The 19,885-nt window shown below is 63.1% G+C and overlaps 4 protein-coding genes across 4 annotated transcripts; all 4 read left to right on the forward strand.

The window, feature by feature from the left end:
* Positions 1–153: 153 nt before the first annotated feature.
* Positions 154–1,704, forward strand: LPMP_272510 (hypothetical protein; the record flags this gene model as incomplete). The annotated part of the gene is made up of 1 exon (XM_010702035.1): positions 154–1,704. The coding sequence occupies one exon, from the start codon at positions 154–156 to the stop codon at positions 1,702–1,704; it is 1,551 nt and encodes a 516-aa protein (XP_010700337.1).
* Positions 1,705–2,155: 451 nt separating this feature from the next.
* Positions 2,156–3,676, forward strand: LPMP_272520 (tubulin-tyrosine ligase-like protein; the record flags this gene model as incomplete). Its single annotated transcript, XM_010702036.1, has 1 exon — positions 2,156–3,676. The coding sequence occupies one exon, from the start codon at positions 2,156–2,158 to the stop codon at positions 3,674–3,676; it is 1,521 nt and encodes a 506-aa protein (XP_010700338.1).
* Positions 3,677–4,574: 898 nt separating this feature from the next.
* On the forward strand, positions 4,575–4,988 carry LPMP_272530 (hypothetical protein; the record flags this gene model as incomplete). Its single annotated transcript, XM_010702037.1, has 1 exon — positions 4,575–4,988. One exon carries the CDS (start codon positions 4,575–4,577, stop codon positions 4,986–4,988), a length of 414 nt encoding a protein of 137 aa, XP_010700339.1.
* A 1,353-nt stretch (positions 4,989–6,341) lies between these two features.
* On the forward strand, positions 6,342–18,977 carry LPMP_272540 (dynein heavy chain, putative; the record flags this gene model as incomplete). Its single annotated transcript, XM_010702038.1, has 1 exon — positions 6,342–18,977. The coding sequence occupies one exon, from the start codon at positions 6,342–6,344 to the stop codon at positions 18,975–18,977; it is 12,636 nt and encodes a 4,211-aa protein (XP_010700340.1).
* Positions 18,978–19,885: the final 908 nt, after the last annotated feature.

The following is a 19,885-nucleotide window of genomic DNA, read 5'->3' on the forward strand; positions in this document are numbered from 1 at the left end:
CGAATCGCCCCCCTCCTCCTCTGTGTTTCGATCTTCAGTGCTCGTATCTCCCTTTCCTCTCCATACTGTCTGGCACTCTCACGCACAAAGCCAACGAGATCAATTCAACGGTGCACCGCCACCGCCCCCCTCTTCACAGCCCAGTCGAAGCACATGATGCTGCGCTGCAACATCTCCCACCAAGTGCCGACGCACCCGGTGGTGTCCGTCAGGTCGGGGCTCGTCTTTGAGCACAGCCTCGTCGAGAAGTACGTTGACGAGCATGGCCGCTGCCCCATCACGGGGGATCCGCTGTGCAAGGAAGACCTCATTGCCGCTCACGGCGCTGCTCCAGATGTGTCCATTGCGGCCAGTGGCAACCTCGGGGCTGCCTCCGTCCCTACGCTCCTGGAGCGTCTCCAGGTGGAGTGGGAGGGGGTTGCGTTGGAGCAGTTCAGCCTTCGGCAGCAGGTAACGCAGCTTCAGCTGGAGCTGGCACACGCGCTGCAGCAGTACGACGCCGCCTGCAGGGTGATTGCGCGACTCAGCAAGGAGCTTGATTCCCACCGTGGAGGCAAAGCCATGGCTGCCGAGGAGGCTGACCAGGGCGCTGCTGCGGTGATGGTGCCGGCGGCGGTGCTTCGATGCGTGGACGCTACCGAAGCGGCAGAACGTCAGGGGCGTAAGCAGCGCAAGGCATCGGCAGCAGCGAGCTCGGCGGCAGCCCTACCGTTGCAGCTAACGGAGGAGGCGCAGTGGGTGGCCGCGTCGTCGCCATCGGCGTCCGCATCCTCTGCGCGCTCGGCCCTGCGCGTTGCGGCGGCGGCAGACGACAGCAGCTCGGCGGTCTTCGTCAGCGCCCTCACGGGCGATCACGCGATTGTGCGGTACAGTCCTAACGGCATCAGCGAGGAGGCGCGTGGAGTGGGTCACACTGCCGCCGTGCACACGCTGGCGAGTCAGCTGGGCGGTGTCCTGCTCTCCGCCGCGGAGGATCAGACGGTTCGCGTGTGGTCGACGAAGGGTGCTGGGCTGACGGTCATGCACACGCTGCGGTACGCGAGCGGGGTGGCTGCGATGAGCCAGCGGACGGTGGGCGGAGCCTACGTGCTCTGCGGTGCCGCTGATGGTGTCCTTACCCTCTCCGACCTGGAGAGCGGTGCGCACGTCGTGGTGACGGCACCGCTGACGCGCGACGCAGCGTCGCCGACGCTGACGTGTGTGGAGCTGCACCCGTACAGCTCTCTTGCGGCCGTGGCTTTCCAACGGACTGAGCTGCAGCTCTGGGATACACGCGAGATGCGTGCCGACACCTCCATCTCTCATGTGCGAGGCGCTGCTGCGCACACGCACATCTGCAGCGCCACATTTGGCGCCGACTGTGTGTCCCTCGCGGCTGGCCTTACGGATGGCTCGGTGTGCGTGTGGGACCTTCGCCAGGTGTTGGCCCCCGTAGCGGTGCTGCCGCCCAGCCCCGACACCGTCCCAGCCACGGTGCGCTACGCCCCAGACGGACGCTCTCTCGTAGTTGGCGGACACGGCGTGGCGTTGTACGACTGCTCACTCCTGTCGGCCTCGTCCACTTCGGTGGAGGCCATTGCGACGGCAGGACTTAAGGCGGGCGCCGTGAGTGACGTGTGCTGGACGACGAGCGGCGCCGACGTACTGTGCGGCACTGTGGACGGCGTCGTCCGCCTGTACTCCACCGCAGCCAGCACAGCGTAGCGGAGCGGAATGTAGGGAGTGGGGGGGGGGAGAGCGAGGCCGCGTTTCTCGGTTCGACTCCCCACGCCCACTTATGCGCGTGCGACTGTGTGACCCTGCCGTGCTTGTGTTGGGGTTTGCCACCTTGAGATGGGCAGGCGAGGATATGGTGTTAACGTTGGTGGCGCACGCGCACGCGTGGCGGATCGATGCGGCGTACGGAGAGACGCCACGAGGCGGACTAAAACGAGCGAGGCAGACACACACACACACAACACAAACAACAACAACAGCGAAAGAGGAGGGGAGAGCGACGCGCAGGTAGGCGCACACAGGAAGGTGTATGAGAGAGCACTGCACACTTTGGCCGCGGTGCGACTTCATCTTCCCCCCTTCCTTCGCCCTCCACCAAGACCCCGGCACGCACGCATGTAGTGCGTTGGTACGAGGCGAATGTGTGTGGGTACGTCAGATGCCGCGTCCTCCTTTCTCTCCTTCCTTCATCTCGCTCTCTCACTCTCATTCGCCACTCTGCACGCTGCGCGCAGCCAAAGCGCTCACTCGTTGCGTACTTCACGCTCTCGTGGCGTGGCTGCAGCGCGTGCGAATGGAGACCCTCACCACCACTACGGCTGCCACTCCCACTGCCGCGGCCGCAGCTGCGGGGAGTTACTTTTTGGGCTCCTCCACCTTTTCCGTCTACGAGGAGATGGCGCGCCAGCTGCACGAGGAGGGCTGGCGGCGCAAGCGAGAGGCAGCGATCGCCACGGCAGACTTCATCCTGGGTGATCGCTTCCACATTCCCTATGCCCTTCTTCGTGGCGAGCGGATGGCGCTGTCGTCTCGATTTAGCGGGACACGGTGGGTGAACTACTTCGAGGGCTCGCATCGCCTGACGCTCAAGGCGGCGATGGTACAGCTGATGAAGGAGGCCGACACGCGCTGGGCCACGTGGCTGCCGGAGTCCTATGCGATCGGCGGGGACCAGCTAAAGAGGGTGGATGAGCGGCGGGCGCTGCTGGAAGCGCTCACGGTCGAAGGAGACGGTGATGCGGTGTGGATCGTGAAGCCAAGCAGCGGGGCGAAGGGCCAGCGCATTGTGCTGCTCCGCGCCTCCGCAGTGCCGGAGTGGCTGGAGCAGCTGCCCATATCTGGCAGAACCATGTACGTTGTGCAGCGCTACGTCGATCGTCCGCTGCTACTCAGTCACGGCCGCAAGTTTGACATTCGCGTTTGGGCGCTGCTGATGAGTCCCTACAGCATCTACGCCTACACCCAGGCCAGTTGCCGCACCGCGAGCGTGCCGTACGACCTGGCTGACATCACCAACATCCACGCCCACCTCACGAACCACTGCCTGCAGGAGGGTGCAGAGCATTTTGGCGATTACGAGGAAGGGAATGAGATGTGGCTGCCGCAGCTGCAGGCCTACTTCACTTCTATCGGCAAGTCACCAGATCTTCTAGAGACCCGCGTGCTGCCCGCCGTCATGGATCTCCTCGTGCGCACGCTCCTTGCGGTAATGCCAGCGATAGCCGTTCCTGCCGCAGAGGCGTACAAGTGCTTCCAACTTTTCGGCTACGACGTGATTCTCACGGAGGAGGCGGAGGTAAAGCTGCTGGAGATCAACGGCTCTCCCGGCGTCGCGGAGCGCATCCTTGTTCCACTGGTACGCAGCATGCGAGGGCTATTCGACGCAGGGCCAACAGATAGGGCAGGGTCGACAACGGCCGTCTACGACGCCGACGACACAGGCCATGAGAAGTGCTGCGAGAGCGGTAGCAGTAACAGCACTGGCGGTAACTTCAGTCCGATGGATGCATCCAACAGCCCCCCAGAGGGACACGGCACTTCGCGTGTTTCCTCAGCAGAGGCGCCAGTCGCACGGGTTATGCAGAATTGGCGTCTGGAAGACGAGGGCTTCGTGCTGCTATGGCGTTGCGGCGATGCAGTGCCACCTGGCTTGGTGGGCGTGTACTCGCAGTCCCACTAAAGGTGTGTGCGAACCCTACGAGAGGGGGAGGAGCGAGTCACACCCCCCTCCCCCCTCCTGTCTTTGCATCTTTTCTCCTCCGCCTCCTCTCTCTCTTCTCGATTTCTCGCTTCGGTGAGGCGCGACGTGTGTGGAGACGTGTTTGTGTGCACGTGGTGCCTGCCTTGCGCTATCCTCCCCCCTCTCGTTCCCACGTGCACCGTCGCCTCATGGACGACCCAAACCTGCAGTGCACCCCGTAACACGGCCACCAGAGGCGAAGCAGTGGAACGCCCAAGCCACAACCATGAAGGGCACCGTCGCCCTTCTGTAGCCACGCTTGGAGGTGAGAGGAGAGGGGGGAGAGAGACCCGTACGCGGGGGTGTTTTCACCGTGTGTGTGTGCGTGCCGACCGCTACACGTGGCCGCTGCTGTGCCCGTTTTCCTTTTTTTCCCTCTTTTGTATTTGCTGCTGAGTGTGACACCCCCGGAAGGACAACTTCTACGCATCGCCAGCCCTCCTTCCCCCCTTCCCCCTCCCACCCACTCTTGTCCCCCCGCTTGGGTCACTACACGTACCCACAAGGGGCAGCTAGTGTGTGAGGGGAGGAGTGACACGTGCATGCTACCTCCCCGCTTTTCACGGCTCAGCTCACGCCTCCTTCCTGCGGTTGGCTCGAGCCGCCTTTCACTGTATCTACTGCCCCCCACGCTCCACCCATTTCCTCCTCTCGCTCCCTCACACTCCCAGTCGCAGTCGCGCACAAACGTGTCTTATCCGTCCTTGCCGTAATTTCAAGACTGAACGCGCTCTCTTTTCGCTCTTCACGGTGGGTGCTGCTACGAGGCATCCACGAACCACCAGCCTCCACCTCCACCACCTCCTCACAAATTCATCCTTTATCTTCTACCCTCTCGATGCCAACAAAGCGCGTTGTTGCGAAGCGATCGGCTGAGGTGCCACTTCACTGCACTGACGCCGATGGGCCGTCGCTCATACAGCACACCGCTGTCACCGCTGTCGCCAATGACGGCATCACCCTGACTGCGGCAGCAGTGGAGGAGGCGGCACCGAAGGTGATTATGTCAAAAGCTCAGCGGCGCAAGCTGAAGAAGACGCCGATAGTGGTGACAGCGGAGATGAAGGAGCAGGCGCGAGAGGAGACCCGGGAGTTGCGCAAGCACCTCCGTATGCTCAAGTCTAACGGCGCGCGGCGAAAGGTGGCGAAGCTCTGCAAGAAGCGCTCGCGCGAGTACAACATCGACGAGGAGGCTGTCAACGCCTTCGACACGGACTACCGCCCCCATAAGAAGGGACGCCGACTCGAGTGAATAGGGAGGGGAGGAGCCTCTCGGCAGAGGCTCGTTTCTCTTCCTGTGTTGCTCACACACATCCCCCCCCCCACACACACACCCACACATGCGCTGCTTTCGGATGCACGATGCCACTAACCCTTCTCTCTTCTTCTTGTCGTGCGGGCTGTGAGGACTTGAGTAATGCAGCGACGTAACGCCCTTGTGATGAACCGACGGTTAACCACGAGTCTACACACTCGCACGTACCCTCAACATCATTGATAGAGGGGGTGGGCGGAGTGGTGAGGAAGGACGCAGTGTCTCTGCTCATCACTATCGATGTCCCTCTCCCCCCTCTCGCGATGGCACCTCCGGCTGTGAGTGTGTGTCCGCGTCTACACACAGAGCATCCGTGGGTTCTACCACGTGTGTGTGCGTGGGTGTGCCACATGAGATGTGCGATCTAATCGATGTAACGCTCATTCACTCTCTCCTCCACATACCCGTGCCGCTGATCGCCTTTTTCCTCTCTCTTCTCTCTCCTCTTTCGCGTCTGTGTTTCCCATGCTGCCACGCGCAACGGCTGTAGTAGTGCACACGAAGACGGAGCGAAACGAATGTCTGCGTGGTGCACCGGCACCCAGTCCCGCCTACCATACCCCTCCCCCTCCCCCCCTCTTTCCCCCTACCGTGTGCCCTCCACGCATTTGCCCTTTGCCGTAAGCAATCACACACACCCACACCCACACACACGCAGTCAGAGAGCCCGCCCCTCCCCCTCTCTCCCCTTCCCTCCCACAAGCTACCAGTACCACCATTACGCGTACCTCTCCCCCGTGTACATAGACGCCTCTGCTGCTTGTTGCTCGCCTCCCACCTCTCTTCACCCCCACCCCTGTGCCTGCGCGTGTGCACGAGAGAAAGCTCACACGCGCAGGCGCTGTCTCTTTCCTCTCCGCCCTGTGGAGCGAGAGGCCTCCTCCTCCCCTACCGCCCCGCTTCCCCCCAATTCCGCTGATGAGCGCCTCCCCACCCCTTCCGCAGGGAAATGGGCGAGCAGCCGTGCTGTTGCCGCTGCCGTCGACCGCTGCAGCATCGCCTGCCGCAAAGGACGTCGGTGCCGTCAGTGCGCAGTCGGATGCGCACCGCAGCTTCGCCACTAGCCAGCGCCTCCAGGAGATGGATGCGCCGCTGATGGAGCGCCTTGCCCAGGGGAGATACACACGCCCTTCTGCCGGTGTCGGGGCCACAATGAACGCAAAGTCCCAGCGTGCGGCCTGCCATACCGCGGCGCCAGTACCGCTCCCAGGGGTGCCGCGGCGCCGCGCCGACCCCGCCGCCCCACTGAAGAAGGTGCGTGTGCCTCACACAATTCAGCAGATCCTTGGCATGCACACCGGCCGGGCGTTGAACTCTGCCCTGTCGCCTCTTGCGACGCATCAGCACGGAGTCTCACCACAGCCCCCGTCGGCCACCACCGTGTCGGCCACGCCCGAAAGCGCGGTGCATGAGCGAGTCGGTCTTCTCTATCACCCCCTCGCTACCGTGCGCACGGCGTACGCGGAGACGGAGGTGCGCCCGTTCTCCACTGGTGCCGGCGTCGCCACGGCTGCTGCTGCTGCACCAGCCGCTCCGTCTTTCACCACGGTCTCCGCTGCTACTGGAGACAAGACGTACTTTGAGCTCGCTGACTTCGACGCCATTGACGAAGACCCGCACACGCCGGCGGAGTGGCTGGCCATGGGCGGTGACGGGAAAGGTGGTACACCGGCCACATCGCGCTTCTTCAAGACCGCCGGTCCTGGAGGTGGCACAGTGGTGTGGCGGCGTTGCCGCGTGAGGGAGTACGATGAGGCCACCCAACTCTTCTATGTTCAGTGGGGTGACGGCAAGGGTCGGTGGACACGCCGCTTGAACATCCGCTTCGACGCCGAGGACGTGGCGCGGTGGGAGGCGCGAGTTCGGCGTGCCGATGAATATCGTAGCGACACGGAGGCCGCCATGCGGGAGGCGCTCTACATCGACTCCATCCCTGATGCCTACGCTACACCGATGGAGGAGGCGCAGATAGAGCGGGTCCTGCGCAATGTGGCGATGCGCTTCCCTGTGGCCCAGCTGCACGTCATACAGCAGCGGACCGAGGAGGCGGAGGCCACGCACTACCGAGCCATGAAGCTGGCGTTGCACACGTACATGATGCGTGGCGCCTCAGAGCAGGAGCGGCTGCGGATCGCCGACTTGCCGCGCGCCGGCGTCGCGGCCCAGCCCTCGCTGCGCGGCCTGCGCGGGACCCTCGGCACGCCGTCGCCGAACTTCCTTGCCGCCCGCGCGTACATGGCGGAGAACTGCTTGCAGGTGCACGCACTCATCCAGGAAACACTCCACTTGCTCCACACACTTTGGTTCAGCTATGCCTCGCAGCCGCTCTGCGTGTTGAGCTACGAGGCCTCGGCGCTGCCACTGCGGCTACCCCTCTTCATCTCCACGCAGGAGGAGCGGGGCATCGCGGTGGGTGAGCGACTGAAAGGTGAGTGGTCATCAACGGCGCAGTCTACGGTGCAGAACAACCTCGATGCGTACTTCAACTTCTACGAAGACAACATGGCGCGGTATGAGGCCAGCCGGATGTTCCGCTTCGTTTGCTTGGCGAACTGCATGATGCGCTCGCAGCTGCGCGGGCTCGCAATGACGTCGCTGGAGTCGTACACCGCGTACCTTGAGAAGTACGCCGTCGGGCGCACCAACGCCGCTGACTCCGACGACGCGGCGGTGGTGATGGTGGAGGTGCTGCCCGAGGATGCGGCGGAGCGGGCGTACTGGGCGCAGCGCATTGCCCAGCTCGAGGCGCGTCAGGCCGCGGAGCGGGAGCGCAAGGCGGCGGGGCAAAGGAGCGCCATGAAGAAGCCGCGCAATGCCCCCGCGGCAGCGGAGGCGCAGGGGAATGAGGACGAGGCGGCACCGCCACAGCACCTTCTCTGGTATCCCGGTATTCCCCCGCTGACGCAGCCGTTAGAACAGCGTGTTGTGCAGCTCATCCAGCGTGTCAACGGACTGCAGCCGCTCTTCTACACGAAGCTTGTGGTGGCGTCTCTGCTGTCCTCGCAGTCACCGCCGCAGCGCGTCTCCCAGGATGGCGGCGCCGGCGAGGGCGATGCGGAGGGGTGCGCCATCGTGCTTGACCCGCCGGTGTCCGAAGTGGAGCGCTGCGTCCTGCGTGTGGTGGACCGCTGCCTCGAGCACAGTGACGGGGTGGTGGCCCTGGGTGATCAGTTGTTCCCCTTTCTGGAGATGGCACCGGCGCATCTGCGTCCACTCAGCGCCGACGAGGCCGAGGTGGTCGCAGTGCGGGAGCGCGTGCTGACGGTGTTGCGCGGCAACCGGGCCGCGCCTCTCCAGCTTGTGCAGATGTACAGAGAATTTGAATACTTGGCTGTAGCCGACGTGGAGGAGGTCATCCAAGCGACGCTGGAGCACATCGAGGCCTTGGAGGAGGTAGACCTGCTGCTGGAGCGGCTGAGCCGCGACCGCCGTCGTCTCGCGGAGCGCACGCCGAACACTGTCACCTTCGAGCTGTACGCCGTGGACTGCCGCGACCTAAAGGCATCGCTGAACGACAGGGCAGTGCAGCTACAGCAGGCGTTGCTGGAGGCAGTGGCTATGCGGCTTGCCGAGGAATGCGCCGGCGTGCTCAGCGCGTACGAGGCCATCTACGCCGATCTCGCCGTGGAGCCGGCGACGCCGGAGGAGCTACAGAAAATGCGGGCTACTCTAGCCGACGTTACGGCGCGCGAGGCGGCGATCCAGGTTATCTTCCAGCATGTGACAGGGGGCAACGAGCTCCTGCTGCGCTACAACTACCTCGTGCCGCATGACGAGTTCGTGCGCTACTGGGAGGCGTACGAGTGGCCCAAGAGGCTAGCGCAGTTCGTCGAGGACCGCAACTTCCGTGCCAAGGAGTACCGCGCCGTCTTCATTCAGCAGCTGCGTGACAACAGCGAGCAGCAGGCGTACGCGATCATGCAGCTCGCCGCCAGCGTGGAGGACTTCACCCACCTTGGCGACGATGCGCGGGCGGAGGAGTACTACGAGCGGGCCCGCGCTATCGCGGAGTCCATTCAGTCCAGCAAGGCCTCTGTGGCTCTGTGCACGCGCCACGAGGAGTTGTTTGGAATGACGATCACAGCGTACCCGCAGCTGGCAGAGATACAGCAGCGCTTCGAGCCGTACTTTGCCTTGTGGGAGGTGGTTTGCCATTTTAACGCCGAGACGGAGCGCTGGATGAGCACGAAGATTGCGACGCTGCAGCCGAGCGACGTTGATCAGAAGGTGTCCGACTGGACAAAGCGCGTGGCGGCGCTGTCGAAGAAGATCAAAGAGCCTGAACCGAGCGAGGTGGCGCGGCAGCTACGGGCGAATATCGAACAGTTCAAGCCCCTCGTGCCACTGCTCTACGCTCTACGCAGCCACCTGCAAGCGGGCCACTGGCGCGCCATTTACCACCAGTGCGGCATCCCGCGTGAGCAGCAGGGCTTCGGCCCCGGCGGCGTCGACAACAATGAGCAGCGGACGCTCTCCGAGTATGTCCAGCTCGGCATGATGGACCACCTCACGGCGATCGAGCACGTCGCTTCAGTGGCGCAGAAGACGTACGAGCTGGAGTCGGAGCTGATGAACATGGAGACAGAGTGGAAGCGGTTGGTCTTCGAGATGGAGCCATACCAGGACACGTTCAAGCTCAAGGCAAACGATGCCATGCAGCTTACCTTGGACGAGCACATCCTCAAGACGCAGTCAATGCTGGGCAAGCCCACTGTGCGGCAGACCCCGGCTCTGCAGGCACGCGTGAGCCAGTGGTCCGACCAGCTGAACAACACGCAGAGCACCATGGACGAATGGTTCCGCTGCCAGAGCACGTGGTCGTACCTGGAGCCCATTTTTGTCTCGGCCGACATCTCGCGTAGTCTTCCGGCAGAGAAAAGAATATTTGCGGAGATTGACGAGGCGTGGCACGCCGTCATGACCCGCACCCGTGCTATCCCGCAGATCATTACCCGCTGCCAGGACGAAAGCCTCTACAAGATCCTCAGCAGCGCCAACACGAACCTCGAGGAGATCCTGCGCAAGCTGCAGCAGTTCCTGGAGACGAAGCGCATGGCGTTTCCGCGCTTCTACTTCATCTCCAATGAGGAGCTGCTGCAGATCCTGTCCGACAGCCGTGACCCATATCTCGTGCAGCCGTACCTGTGCAAGTGCTTCGAGGGCATCAAAACACTGACTTTTGCCGACCACCACGACATGGTCGGCATGGAGTCGGCGGAGGGAGAGCGGGTGCGCTTTGTGCGCACCGTCAACCCCAGCGACCACCACAACCAGGTGGAGCTGTGGCTGCAGGCGGTGGAAAACGTCATGAAGGCGACCATGCGCGATCAGCTGCGGCAGGCCATCGGCGACTACACACAGCGGACGCGCACGGAGTTTATCTGCGCGTGGCCGGGGCAGGTCGTCATCGCGGTCTGCTGCTTCTTCTGGACGATGGAGGCGACGCAGGCGATGACGGCGGAGGGTGCGGTGGGGCTGACGACATACCATGAGAAGTGCGTGCGGCAGCTGGATGACTTGATCCTGCTCGTGCGTGACAGCTGCCTTGGCAACGTCGAGCGCTGCACCCTCGAGGCGCTTGTCGTCATCGAGGTGCACGCGAAAGACATCCTGCGCATGCTTGGCGAGAAGGGCGTTGAATCACCGTCGAGCTTTGACTGGCTGGCGCAGCTGCGGTACTACTGGGAGGGTGAGGAGGACAATCAGCAGCTGACGGTGCAGCAGATCAACGCCTCGCTGGGGTATGGCTACGAATACCTTGGCAACACGGGTCGCCTCGTCATCACCCCGCTGACGGATCGGTGCTACCGCACGCTGATTGGGGCGCTGCATCTGAACTACGGTGGTGCGCCGGAAGGCCCTGCTGGCACCGGCAAGACAGAGACAACGAAAGACCTCGCCAAGGCGCTCGGCAAGTACTGCGTTGTGTACAACTGCTCTGACCAGATCTCGGCCAAGGACATGGCGAAGCTGTTCAAGGGCCTGACACAGGCCGGCGCGTGGGGCTGCTTCGACGAGTTCAATCGTATTGAGATCCAGGTGCTGTCGGTTATTGCGCAGCAGATTGCGACGATTCAGGAAGCGATTATCCAGAGGCGTCCCGAGTTCATCTTCGAGGGGGCGCAGATTCGGATGGACAGCGGATGCGCGGTGTTCGTGACGATGAACCCCGGCTACGCCGGCCGTGCAGAGCTGCCGGACAACCTGAAGGCGCTTTTCCGGCCAGTGGCAATGATGGTGCCAAATTACTCCATGATCGGCGAAATTCAGCTCTACTCGTACGGCTTCCTGCACGGCAGGGTTCTCTCGGAGAAGATCGTGGCGACGTACAGGCTGTGCTCGGAGCAGCTTTCCTCGCAGGACCACTACGACTACGGCATGCGTGCCGTGAAGGCGGTGCTCACGGCGGCGGGGCGACTGAAGCGGGCGTACCCGATGGAAGACGAGATGGTAGTCATGCTGCGGTCCATCCAGGACGTCAACCTACCCAAGTTTCTCTCGCAGGATGTGGAGCTCTTCAAGGGCATCGTGTCGGACCTCTTCCCCCGGGTGCAGCTGCCGGCGCCAGACTACGCCGACATGCACAACGCCCTCGCCATCGTCACCATGGCGGACAACCTGCAGCTAACCGCGTACTTTGAGGAGAAGATTTGCCAAACGTACGAGATGATCTGTGTGCGCCACGGTATGATGCTGGTCGGCTACTCGTTCGGGGGCAAGACGAAGGGGTTGCGCTCTCTCGCTGCCGCCCTGGGGGTGATGGAGCAGACCAACAAGTCGGAGCACCGCGCTCGCATGATCTTCATCAACCCCAAGTCCGTAACCATGGCACAGCTGTACGGCAAAGTCGAGCTCTCAGGGGAGTGGACGGACGGCATCCTTTCAAGCCGCTTCCGCCAGCTCGCGCAGGACACGACGGAGGACCGCGTGTGGCTCGTGCTCGATGGTCCGGTGGACGCGGTGTGGATCGAGAACATGAACACCGTGCTGGACGACAACAAGAAGCTGTGCCTGCAGAACGGTGACATCATTCCCATGCCGAAGCGGATGAACTTGATCTTCGAGGTGCAGGACCTGGCGCACGCATCGCCCGCCACGGTGTCGCGCTGCGGCATGGTGTATGTCGAGCCGCACTCGCTGGGCTGGGCCTGCCTGCTGGAGTCGTTTTTTAGCACCCTGCCGCCGTTCATGACAGAGACACCGCAGCTGGCCGACACGTTGCGCTCCCTCATCGACGCCATCATGGCCGACATGCTCGAGGTGGCGCGCAAGCACACCTGCTCGATTGTGCCGCAGAGCGCGAATACGCTCGTGGCGAGCTGCACGAAGCTTCTTTCATGCTTCCTGCACGGCTTTGACGAGGAGGCCGCAATGACGCAGGCCGGCGGCGATGATCGGGTGCACGCGCGCAACATGGTCATGCGGGTGGAGGGGTGGTTTCTCTTCTCACTGGTGTGGTCAGTCGGCGGGTGCCTGGGGCATAAGGATCGGGAGCGGTTCAGCGCTGCCCTGCACGCCCACCTTGCAGCCCTGCCAGAGCGCAGCGGTCGCCGGTACGCCTTCACGCTGGCGCTACCGGAGGCGACGACGTCTTTCTTCGACGTCCGCCTCGAGGACAGCGCTGAGGTGCGCCTGATGAGTTGGGCCGATCTGGTGCCCGAGTTGACGATACCGCCAGAGAGCGAGTACCAGGACATCATCGTGCCGACGACGGAGACGGTCAAGTACTCCTTCCTCATGCGACTCATGGTGCGCCACATGCACCCGGCGCTGCTCGTCGGCGACACTGGCACCGGCAAGACCATCATGATGAAGGCGCTACTGCGCAGCCTGCCGAAGGATGGCTACTCAGTGAACTTGATCCAGTTCTCCGCGCAGACCTCCGCCGGCCACCTGCAGCGCCTCGTCGACAGCAACTGCGAGAGGCGCCGAAAGGGGTACTACGGCCCACCAATCAACAAGAAGATGGTCCTCTTCATCGACGACGCCAACCTGCCGCAGGTTGAGGAGTACGGCGCGCAGCCGCCCATCGAGCTTCTTCGGCAGTACCTCGACCACGGCGGCTGGTACCAGCACAGCAAGGACGGGGTCGAGTTTCGCCACTTGGTGGACGCGCTGCTGCTGTGCGCCATGGGGCCCGCGGGTGGCGGCCGAAACGACATCACGCAGCGCTTTAGTCGCCACTTCAACGCCTTCAGTGTGCCATCCTTCAACGAGGAGACGCTGACGACCGTGTTTGGGCGCCTGTCGGAGTGGATCTTCTCGCGCGGCTTCCCGAGCGAGCTGCGCGGAATGAGTGGGCTGCTGGTGGCCGCCACAGTGGAGCTGTACACGATCCTCGTCGATAACCTCAAGCCCTCACCGGAGCGCTCGCACTACACCTTCAACCTGCGCGACGTGAGCAAGGTGTTCCAGGGCATGGACATGGCCTACGCCCCGCGTATCAAGGACGAGATGAGCCTGGCACAGCTCTGGATGCATGAGGTGTCGCGCGCTTTCGCCGACCGTTTCATCGATGACGCCGACACGCACTGGTTCCATGAGCAGGCGAGTCGGACGTGCCTGCGGCACCTCAAGTTGAACGTCCGCTCGACCATGGAGGACGGCAGCCCCCTCCTCTTCTCCTCGCTCGCCAATGATGACGGGCACTACGAGCAGCTCACCGACATTGCCCACGCTCGGTCAACATTAGAGCGAAAGCAAGACCTCTACAAGGCCTCCACCCGCAGCGGCGAGCTCGACCTTGTCATCTTCAACTATGTGCTCGAGCACGTCGCCCGCATCAGCCGCGTCCTGCGTCAGCCCGGCGGCCACCTGCTGCTGGTCGGCGTCGGGGGCAGCGGCCGTCGCAGCTGCACCCACCTCGGCGCCTTCCTTCAGGAGTGCGACTACCGTACGACCACACCGGCGAAGGACTACGACCACAGCGACTTCCTCGCCGACATCCGCCAACTCCTCCTGCAGACAGGGCAAAGGGCCTACTCGACGGCGTTCGTGCTGGCTGACTCGCAGATCATCTCGGAGGCGTTCCTCGAGGACATCTGCAGCTTGCTGAACACCGGCGAAATCCCGGGACTCTGGGACACAAAGCAGGACCGCGAGGTCTTCGATAACGCCGTCGCCTCATTGCGCGACGTCGGCCGCGCTCTCGGGCGTCCCGACACGACGGAGGCGCTCCAGACGCTCTTCGTCGAGCGGTGCCGAAAGCACCTACACGTGGTGCTGTGCTTCTCACCGCTCGGCTCGGTGCTGCGCGAGCGGCTGCGCAAATTCCCGTCCCTTGTGAACTGCACAACGATCGACTGGTTCCGCGATTGGCCCGAGGATGGCCTCCGCTCCGTCGCTGCGCGCTTCCTCGCCGACGTCGACCTTGCGGAGGAGGAGCGGGCGTCCATTCGGGAGATATTTGTGGAGTACCAGCAGCAGGTGCGCGAGCTCAGCGTGACGTACCGTGCCGAGGCGCGGCAACAGACGTACGTCACGCCCACCTCCTACCTCGACCTTCTCTCCACATTTGGCCAGATGCTGGCGCGCAGACGGCACGACCTGACGTCGCAGCGAGACCGCTACGCGAACGGGCTGCGTCAGCTGAGGAAAACGGAGGACCAGGTGGAGGTGATGCAGCAGGAATTGGCGCTTCTGAAGCCGGAGCTAGCAACCACGCAGGCGGAGACGGATAAGCTCATTCGCCAAGTGGAGGCGGAGAGCAAGGTGGCAGAGGAACGGAAGGCCATTGTGGCGGTGGACGAGGCGGCAGCGAACGCGCAGGCGACGGCGGCGAAGAAGATAAAGGATGCCTCGCAGGAGAAGGTCGACGAGGCGCAGCCGCTGGTCGAGCAGGCGCAGCGGGCCGTACGGGACCTTGACCCGAAGGCGCTGCAGGAGGTGAAGGCACTAAAGACACCGCCGAAGGGCGTGAAGTACGTGATTGAGGTTCTATGCACGCTGCTCGGCGGTGTCTACAAGCCGAAGCCGGTTCGCGACGCGCTCACAGGCAAGACCAACGTGCCCTACTGGGAACATGCAAAGGTGACCCTGCTGACCGGCGAGTTCAAGAACACGCTGCTCAACGCGTACTCCGACATCGTCGACAACGCACCAGACGCCCAAATTGAGGAGGTCAAGAGAAAGATGACCGACGACATGTTCAGGATGGAGAACATTCGAAAGACCAGCGTGGCGCTCGTCGGCGTCGCGACGTACATCAAAGCGGTTGTGGAGTACTACAAGCAGAATAAGGTCATCAGGCCACTGCTGGCGCAGGCGGCGGCGGCGCAGGCCGAGTACGACGAAGCGATGGTCGGGCTGCACGCAAAGAAGGAGGAACTTCGCATCATCACGGAGAAGCTGCAGGGGCTGACGGACCATCTCGAAGAGGTGAACCGGGCCAAGCAGGAGCTCGAGAACCGCATACACGACACGGACACAAAACTCACACGCGCAAAGAAGCTGATCGACGGCCTCAGCGGCGAGAAGGTCCGCTTCGCACACGAGTCGAAGCGCTACGAGGAGGAGCTCGTGTACGTCGTTGGCAACGTCGTCGTCAGCGCCGGCATTGTCGCGTACATGGGACCGTTTCTGCACAACTACCGACAGCAGATCATCGGCAGGTGGCGCGAGATGTGCGAGGCGCAGCAGCTACGGGTGTCGCCTGACTACACCTTCGAGAAGTTCTGCGGCAACCCGATCCACATCCAGGAGTGGAAGCTGCAGCAGCTGCCCACCGACCCTTTCTCCGTCGACAACGCAGTCATCCTGAGCAACTCGAGTCGGTGGCCGCTGCTGGTGGACCCGCAGCAGCAGGCAAATCAGTGGATCCGCAATCGCGAGCGCGAGAACGGCCTCGTCGTCGTGCGCCTCTTCGAGAAGGACTACCTGCGCACAATCCGGCAGGCCATCATGGACAGCCACCCTGTGCTACTGGAGAACGTTGAGGAGACGCTCGACCCGATGCTGGAGAACTTGCTGCTGAAGCGGATCACCAAGGAGGGGACAATGTGGGTCATGCACCTCGGCGAGGCGGTAGAGTGGAACGGAAAGTTCCGCTTCTACATGACAACGAAGCTGCCGCGGCCGCACTACCTCCCCGAGGTAAGTGGGAAGGTGACCCTCATCAACTTCCGGATCACCGAGCAGGGCCTGCAGGACCAGCTCCTACAGCGCGTGATGCTGTCCGAGCGGCGTGAGGTAGAGGAGAAGAAGCAGGCACTGACGCTGGAGGCCGCGACCAACCAGGCCGACCTCAAGGCGACGGAGGACCGCATCCTCGCCATCCTGTCCACTGAGGGCAACATTCTCGAGAGCGAGGCGGCCATCGAGGAGCTCGACAGCTCGAAGGAGCAGAGCGACCGCATCGAAAAGCGGCAGGAGGAGATCGACGCGATGGAGCGCATCAGCGACCGCACCCGCAGCCTCTTCGTGCCGGTGGCGCACCTTGGCGCCATCCTCTTTTTCTGTGTCACGGAGCTAGCAAACATCGACCCCATGTACCAGAACTCGCTCCAGTCGTATATGGTCGTCTTCCAGGAGGCGCTGGCGAGCAGTGCCAAGTCGAGCGAGGTGGAGGAGCGCACGGATGCGATCAACACGACCTTCAAGCGCAGTCTGTACCAGCGCGTCTGCCGTGCCCTCTTCGCACGCGACCAGCTCCTCTTCTCCTTCATGATGTCGCTGAAAATATTCGCTGTGGACGCGGTGCTGCTGCGCTGGCTGCTGACCGGCGGCGCTGAGGAGGACGAGCGCACCGCTGCCATGGTGAACCCTTTTACATGGATGCCAGAGCCGAGCTGGCGGCTGCTGCTGCGGGCGAGCACGCAGCTGGCTGGCTTTGAACACCTCATCGAGGATGTGCGGCAGAACGAGATGTTCTTCATGGACTACTACGAGTCGTCGAGTCCCTTGGAGCTACAGCTCCCCGGGGGGCTGCAGGACATGCCGAGTATTGCGAAGATGGTGTTGGTGCGGTGCCTGCGCATGGACAAGGTAGTCCCCGCCATCCGCGCATACGTTTGCGAGACTCTGGGCGAGTTCTTCGTGGAGCCGCCACTCTACGCGCTGGAGATGGTCGTGGACGAGCTCGCCTACGACCCGTCCATACCGATCATTCTCGTGCTTTCCCCTGGCGCCGACCCGAACGCTGAGCTCGATCGCGTCGCCGACTTGCGAGGCATGCTGCAGAACAAGCTCTTCAAGCTGTCCCTTGGCCAGGGCCAGGATGTGCCGGCCTGTGCCCTCATCGAGGCGGGCACAAAGACCGGCCACTGGGTGCTCCTGCAGAACTGCCACCTCTACGCCGACTTCATGCCACAGCTATCCCGCATGATCGAGGACTACAGCGACGTGGCGGCGAAGGAGGGGTTGCACCGCGACTACCGGCTGTGGTTGACATCTCTGCCAAGCGAGGTGTTCCCGATCGCGATTCTGCAGAACGGCGTCAAGCTCGTGCAGGAGCCGCCGAAGGGCCTCAAGAGCAACCTCATGCAGTCGTACCTCTCCGACCCCGTCGCGGACGCCGAGTTTTTTGAGGCAGCCCGCACACCGGTGGTGTGGCAGAAATTACTTTTCGGGCTGTGCTTCTTTCACGCGGTGGTGCAGGAGCGGCGGCAGTACGGCCCCCTCGGCTGGAACCGCCCGTACGAGTTTAACGACACGGATCGCCGCATCAGCGTGCGCCAGCTGCAGATGCTGCTGAACGAGAACGTGCTCGTGCCGTACGAGGCGCTTCTTTACCTTACTGGAGAGTGCAACTACGGCGGACGTGTGACGGACGACTGGGACCGACGCTGCCTGCTCGCCACGCTCGAGGTCTACTTCACCCCGTCCATCCTGGAGGACGACTATGTCTTCTGCGAAGACGCGCTGGAGTACTTTGCGCCGCCGTTCGGGGAGTACAGCGCCTATCTCGCCTACATCGAGTCCCTGCCGGCGCAGCAGCCTCCCACCGTCTTCGGCTTGCACGAGAACGCGGACATCACGAAGGATGAGCGCGACGCCCGCTTCCTCCTCGACGCCACCCTCAGCACGCAGCCGCGCGACGCCGCGCCGGTGGGCGGCCGCGGTAACAAGGCAGACCCCAAGACGACCGTGAAGGCGGTGGCTGCGGATGTGCTGCACCGCCTGCCACCGCTCTTCGACATTGAGGCCATCCAGTCCCGCTACCCGATCGACTACGCCCAGTCGATGAACACAGTGCTGCTGCAGGAGGCGATTCGCTACAACCGCCTCCTCGCCGTCGTGCGCGCCTCGCTGGCGGATGTGCAGGACGCCATTAGCGGAAAGGTGGTGATGAGCAGCGAGCTCGAGCAGGTGTTCCTGAACATGTACGACGGCAGGGTGCCGGAGGTGTGGAGGCACCGCTCCTACCCGTCGCTAAAGCCGTTCGGCGCGTACGTGAGCGATCTCATTGCACGCCTGCAGTTCCTGCGCACGTGGTACGAGGCGGGGCCGCCGCCGCTATTCTGGTTGAGCGGCTTCTTCTTCACACAGTCCTTCCTCACAGGCGTGACGCAGAACTACTCTCGCAAGTACACGATCGAGATCGACAAGCTCGTCTGGAACTTCACGGTCATGCCTGCCCCGGCGGAGAGCTTCACCGAGTCCCCAGAAGATGGCTGCTACGTGAGCGGGCTCTTCCTTGAAGGGGCTGGGTGGTCGCACGATGCCGGCGTCCTCACGGAGAGTCGGCCAAAGGAGTTGTACGTAGCCCTTCCAGTGCTGAAGCTCTCGCCTGCGCTGCCTGAGGAGGTGGCACAGTGTCCCATCTACCGCTGCCCGTGCTACAAGACGACCGACCGCCGCGGCGTGCTCTCGACGACGGGGCACTCCACCAATTTTATTCTTACCATAAACCTTCCCCGCGACGCGCAGCAGTCGGAAAGCCACTGGGTGCTGCGTGGCACGGCGCTCTTCACGCAACTCGAGTACTAGATGGTCTCGAGCCATGTATGTATCAAGCCAGCATGCGCGCGCGTGTCGTGTCGTGCTTTAGATTTCTTCTTCTTCAGCGCATGGCGGTCGCCGGGGGCGCGGGCGCTGCAGCACAGCGCAGGTTAGTGCGCGCATGCGTCTTTTAGATGTGTGTGTTTCCGCATCCGTGCGTGGGCCCCGTTTCTCCCCTTGCCCATCTCCCCCCTCCCTCTGCCCCTCTCGCTGTGTGTGAGGTGGGCGATGTTTCATGCCGGAGAGAGGGGGAGATGGGCAAGGGGTGCCAGTGAGCGTCTCTGCAATGAAGCCAAACAACGCGAACAAAGCCTTCGGTAGCCAATGGCGAGACACCCCCGCCAGAGTGAAGGAGGGGGGGGGGGAGGAGGAGCCGGAGACACGAGGAGCAAGAGCGAGAGGTGCGCACACCTGCGTCGACGCCGGAGGGACTTGCCGCCGCCACTCTCTACCCGAAGGGGAAAAAGGGGGGCTGTGGTGGTGTTGTGGGGTGGCCAACCTCATCTGTGGGGTGCACGAGGGAGGCGGTGGGCGGGAGGCACACCGACGTGCGCGCCGGAGATGAAGTCGACACTCTTTTGTTATTGGCCTGGCGGTTGCTCCGCTATATATGTCCCCCCTCGTTGCCCTCTACCCCCCGCCCTTCCCTCCCCCCTCGTTGCCACCTCCCAATCGTCGACTGCGCGCATGCAGTGGGGCTGCCCTCTCCGCTTGTGCCCCTGCACGTGCATATGTGCACCGCATCACCAGCTCCCCCTCTTCTTCTGCTTTGTCTCCCTGCCCATGCGCCGCTGCAGGGCGTGCGCCTCACAGAGCCCGCATGCCCCACTCGACCTTATACGCGTAGTGACACACACACACACACACACACACACACACACACACACACACACACC

This window comes from Leishmania panamensis, assembly GCF_000755165.1.
Source record: "Leishmania panamensis strain MHOM/PA/94/PSC-1 chromosome 27 sequence".
Lineage (NCBI taxonomy): Eukaryota > Euglenozoa > Kinetoplastea > Trypanosomatida > Trypanosomatidae > Leishmania > Leishmania panamensis.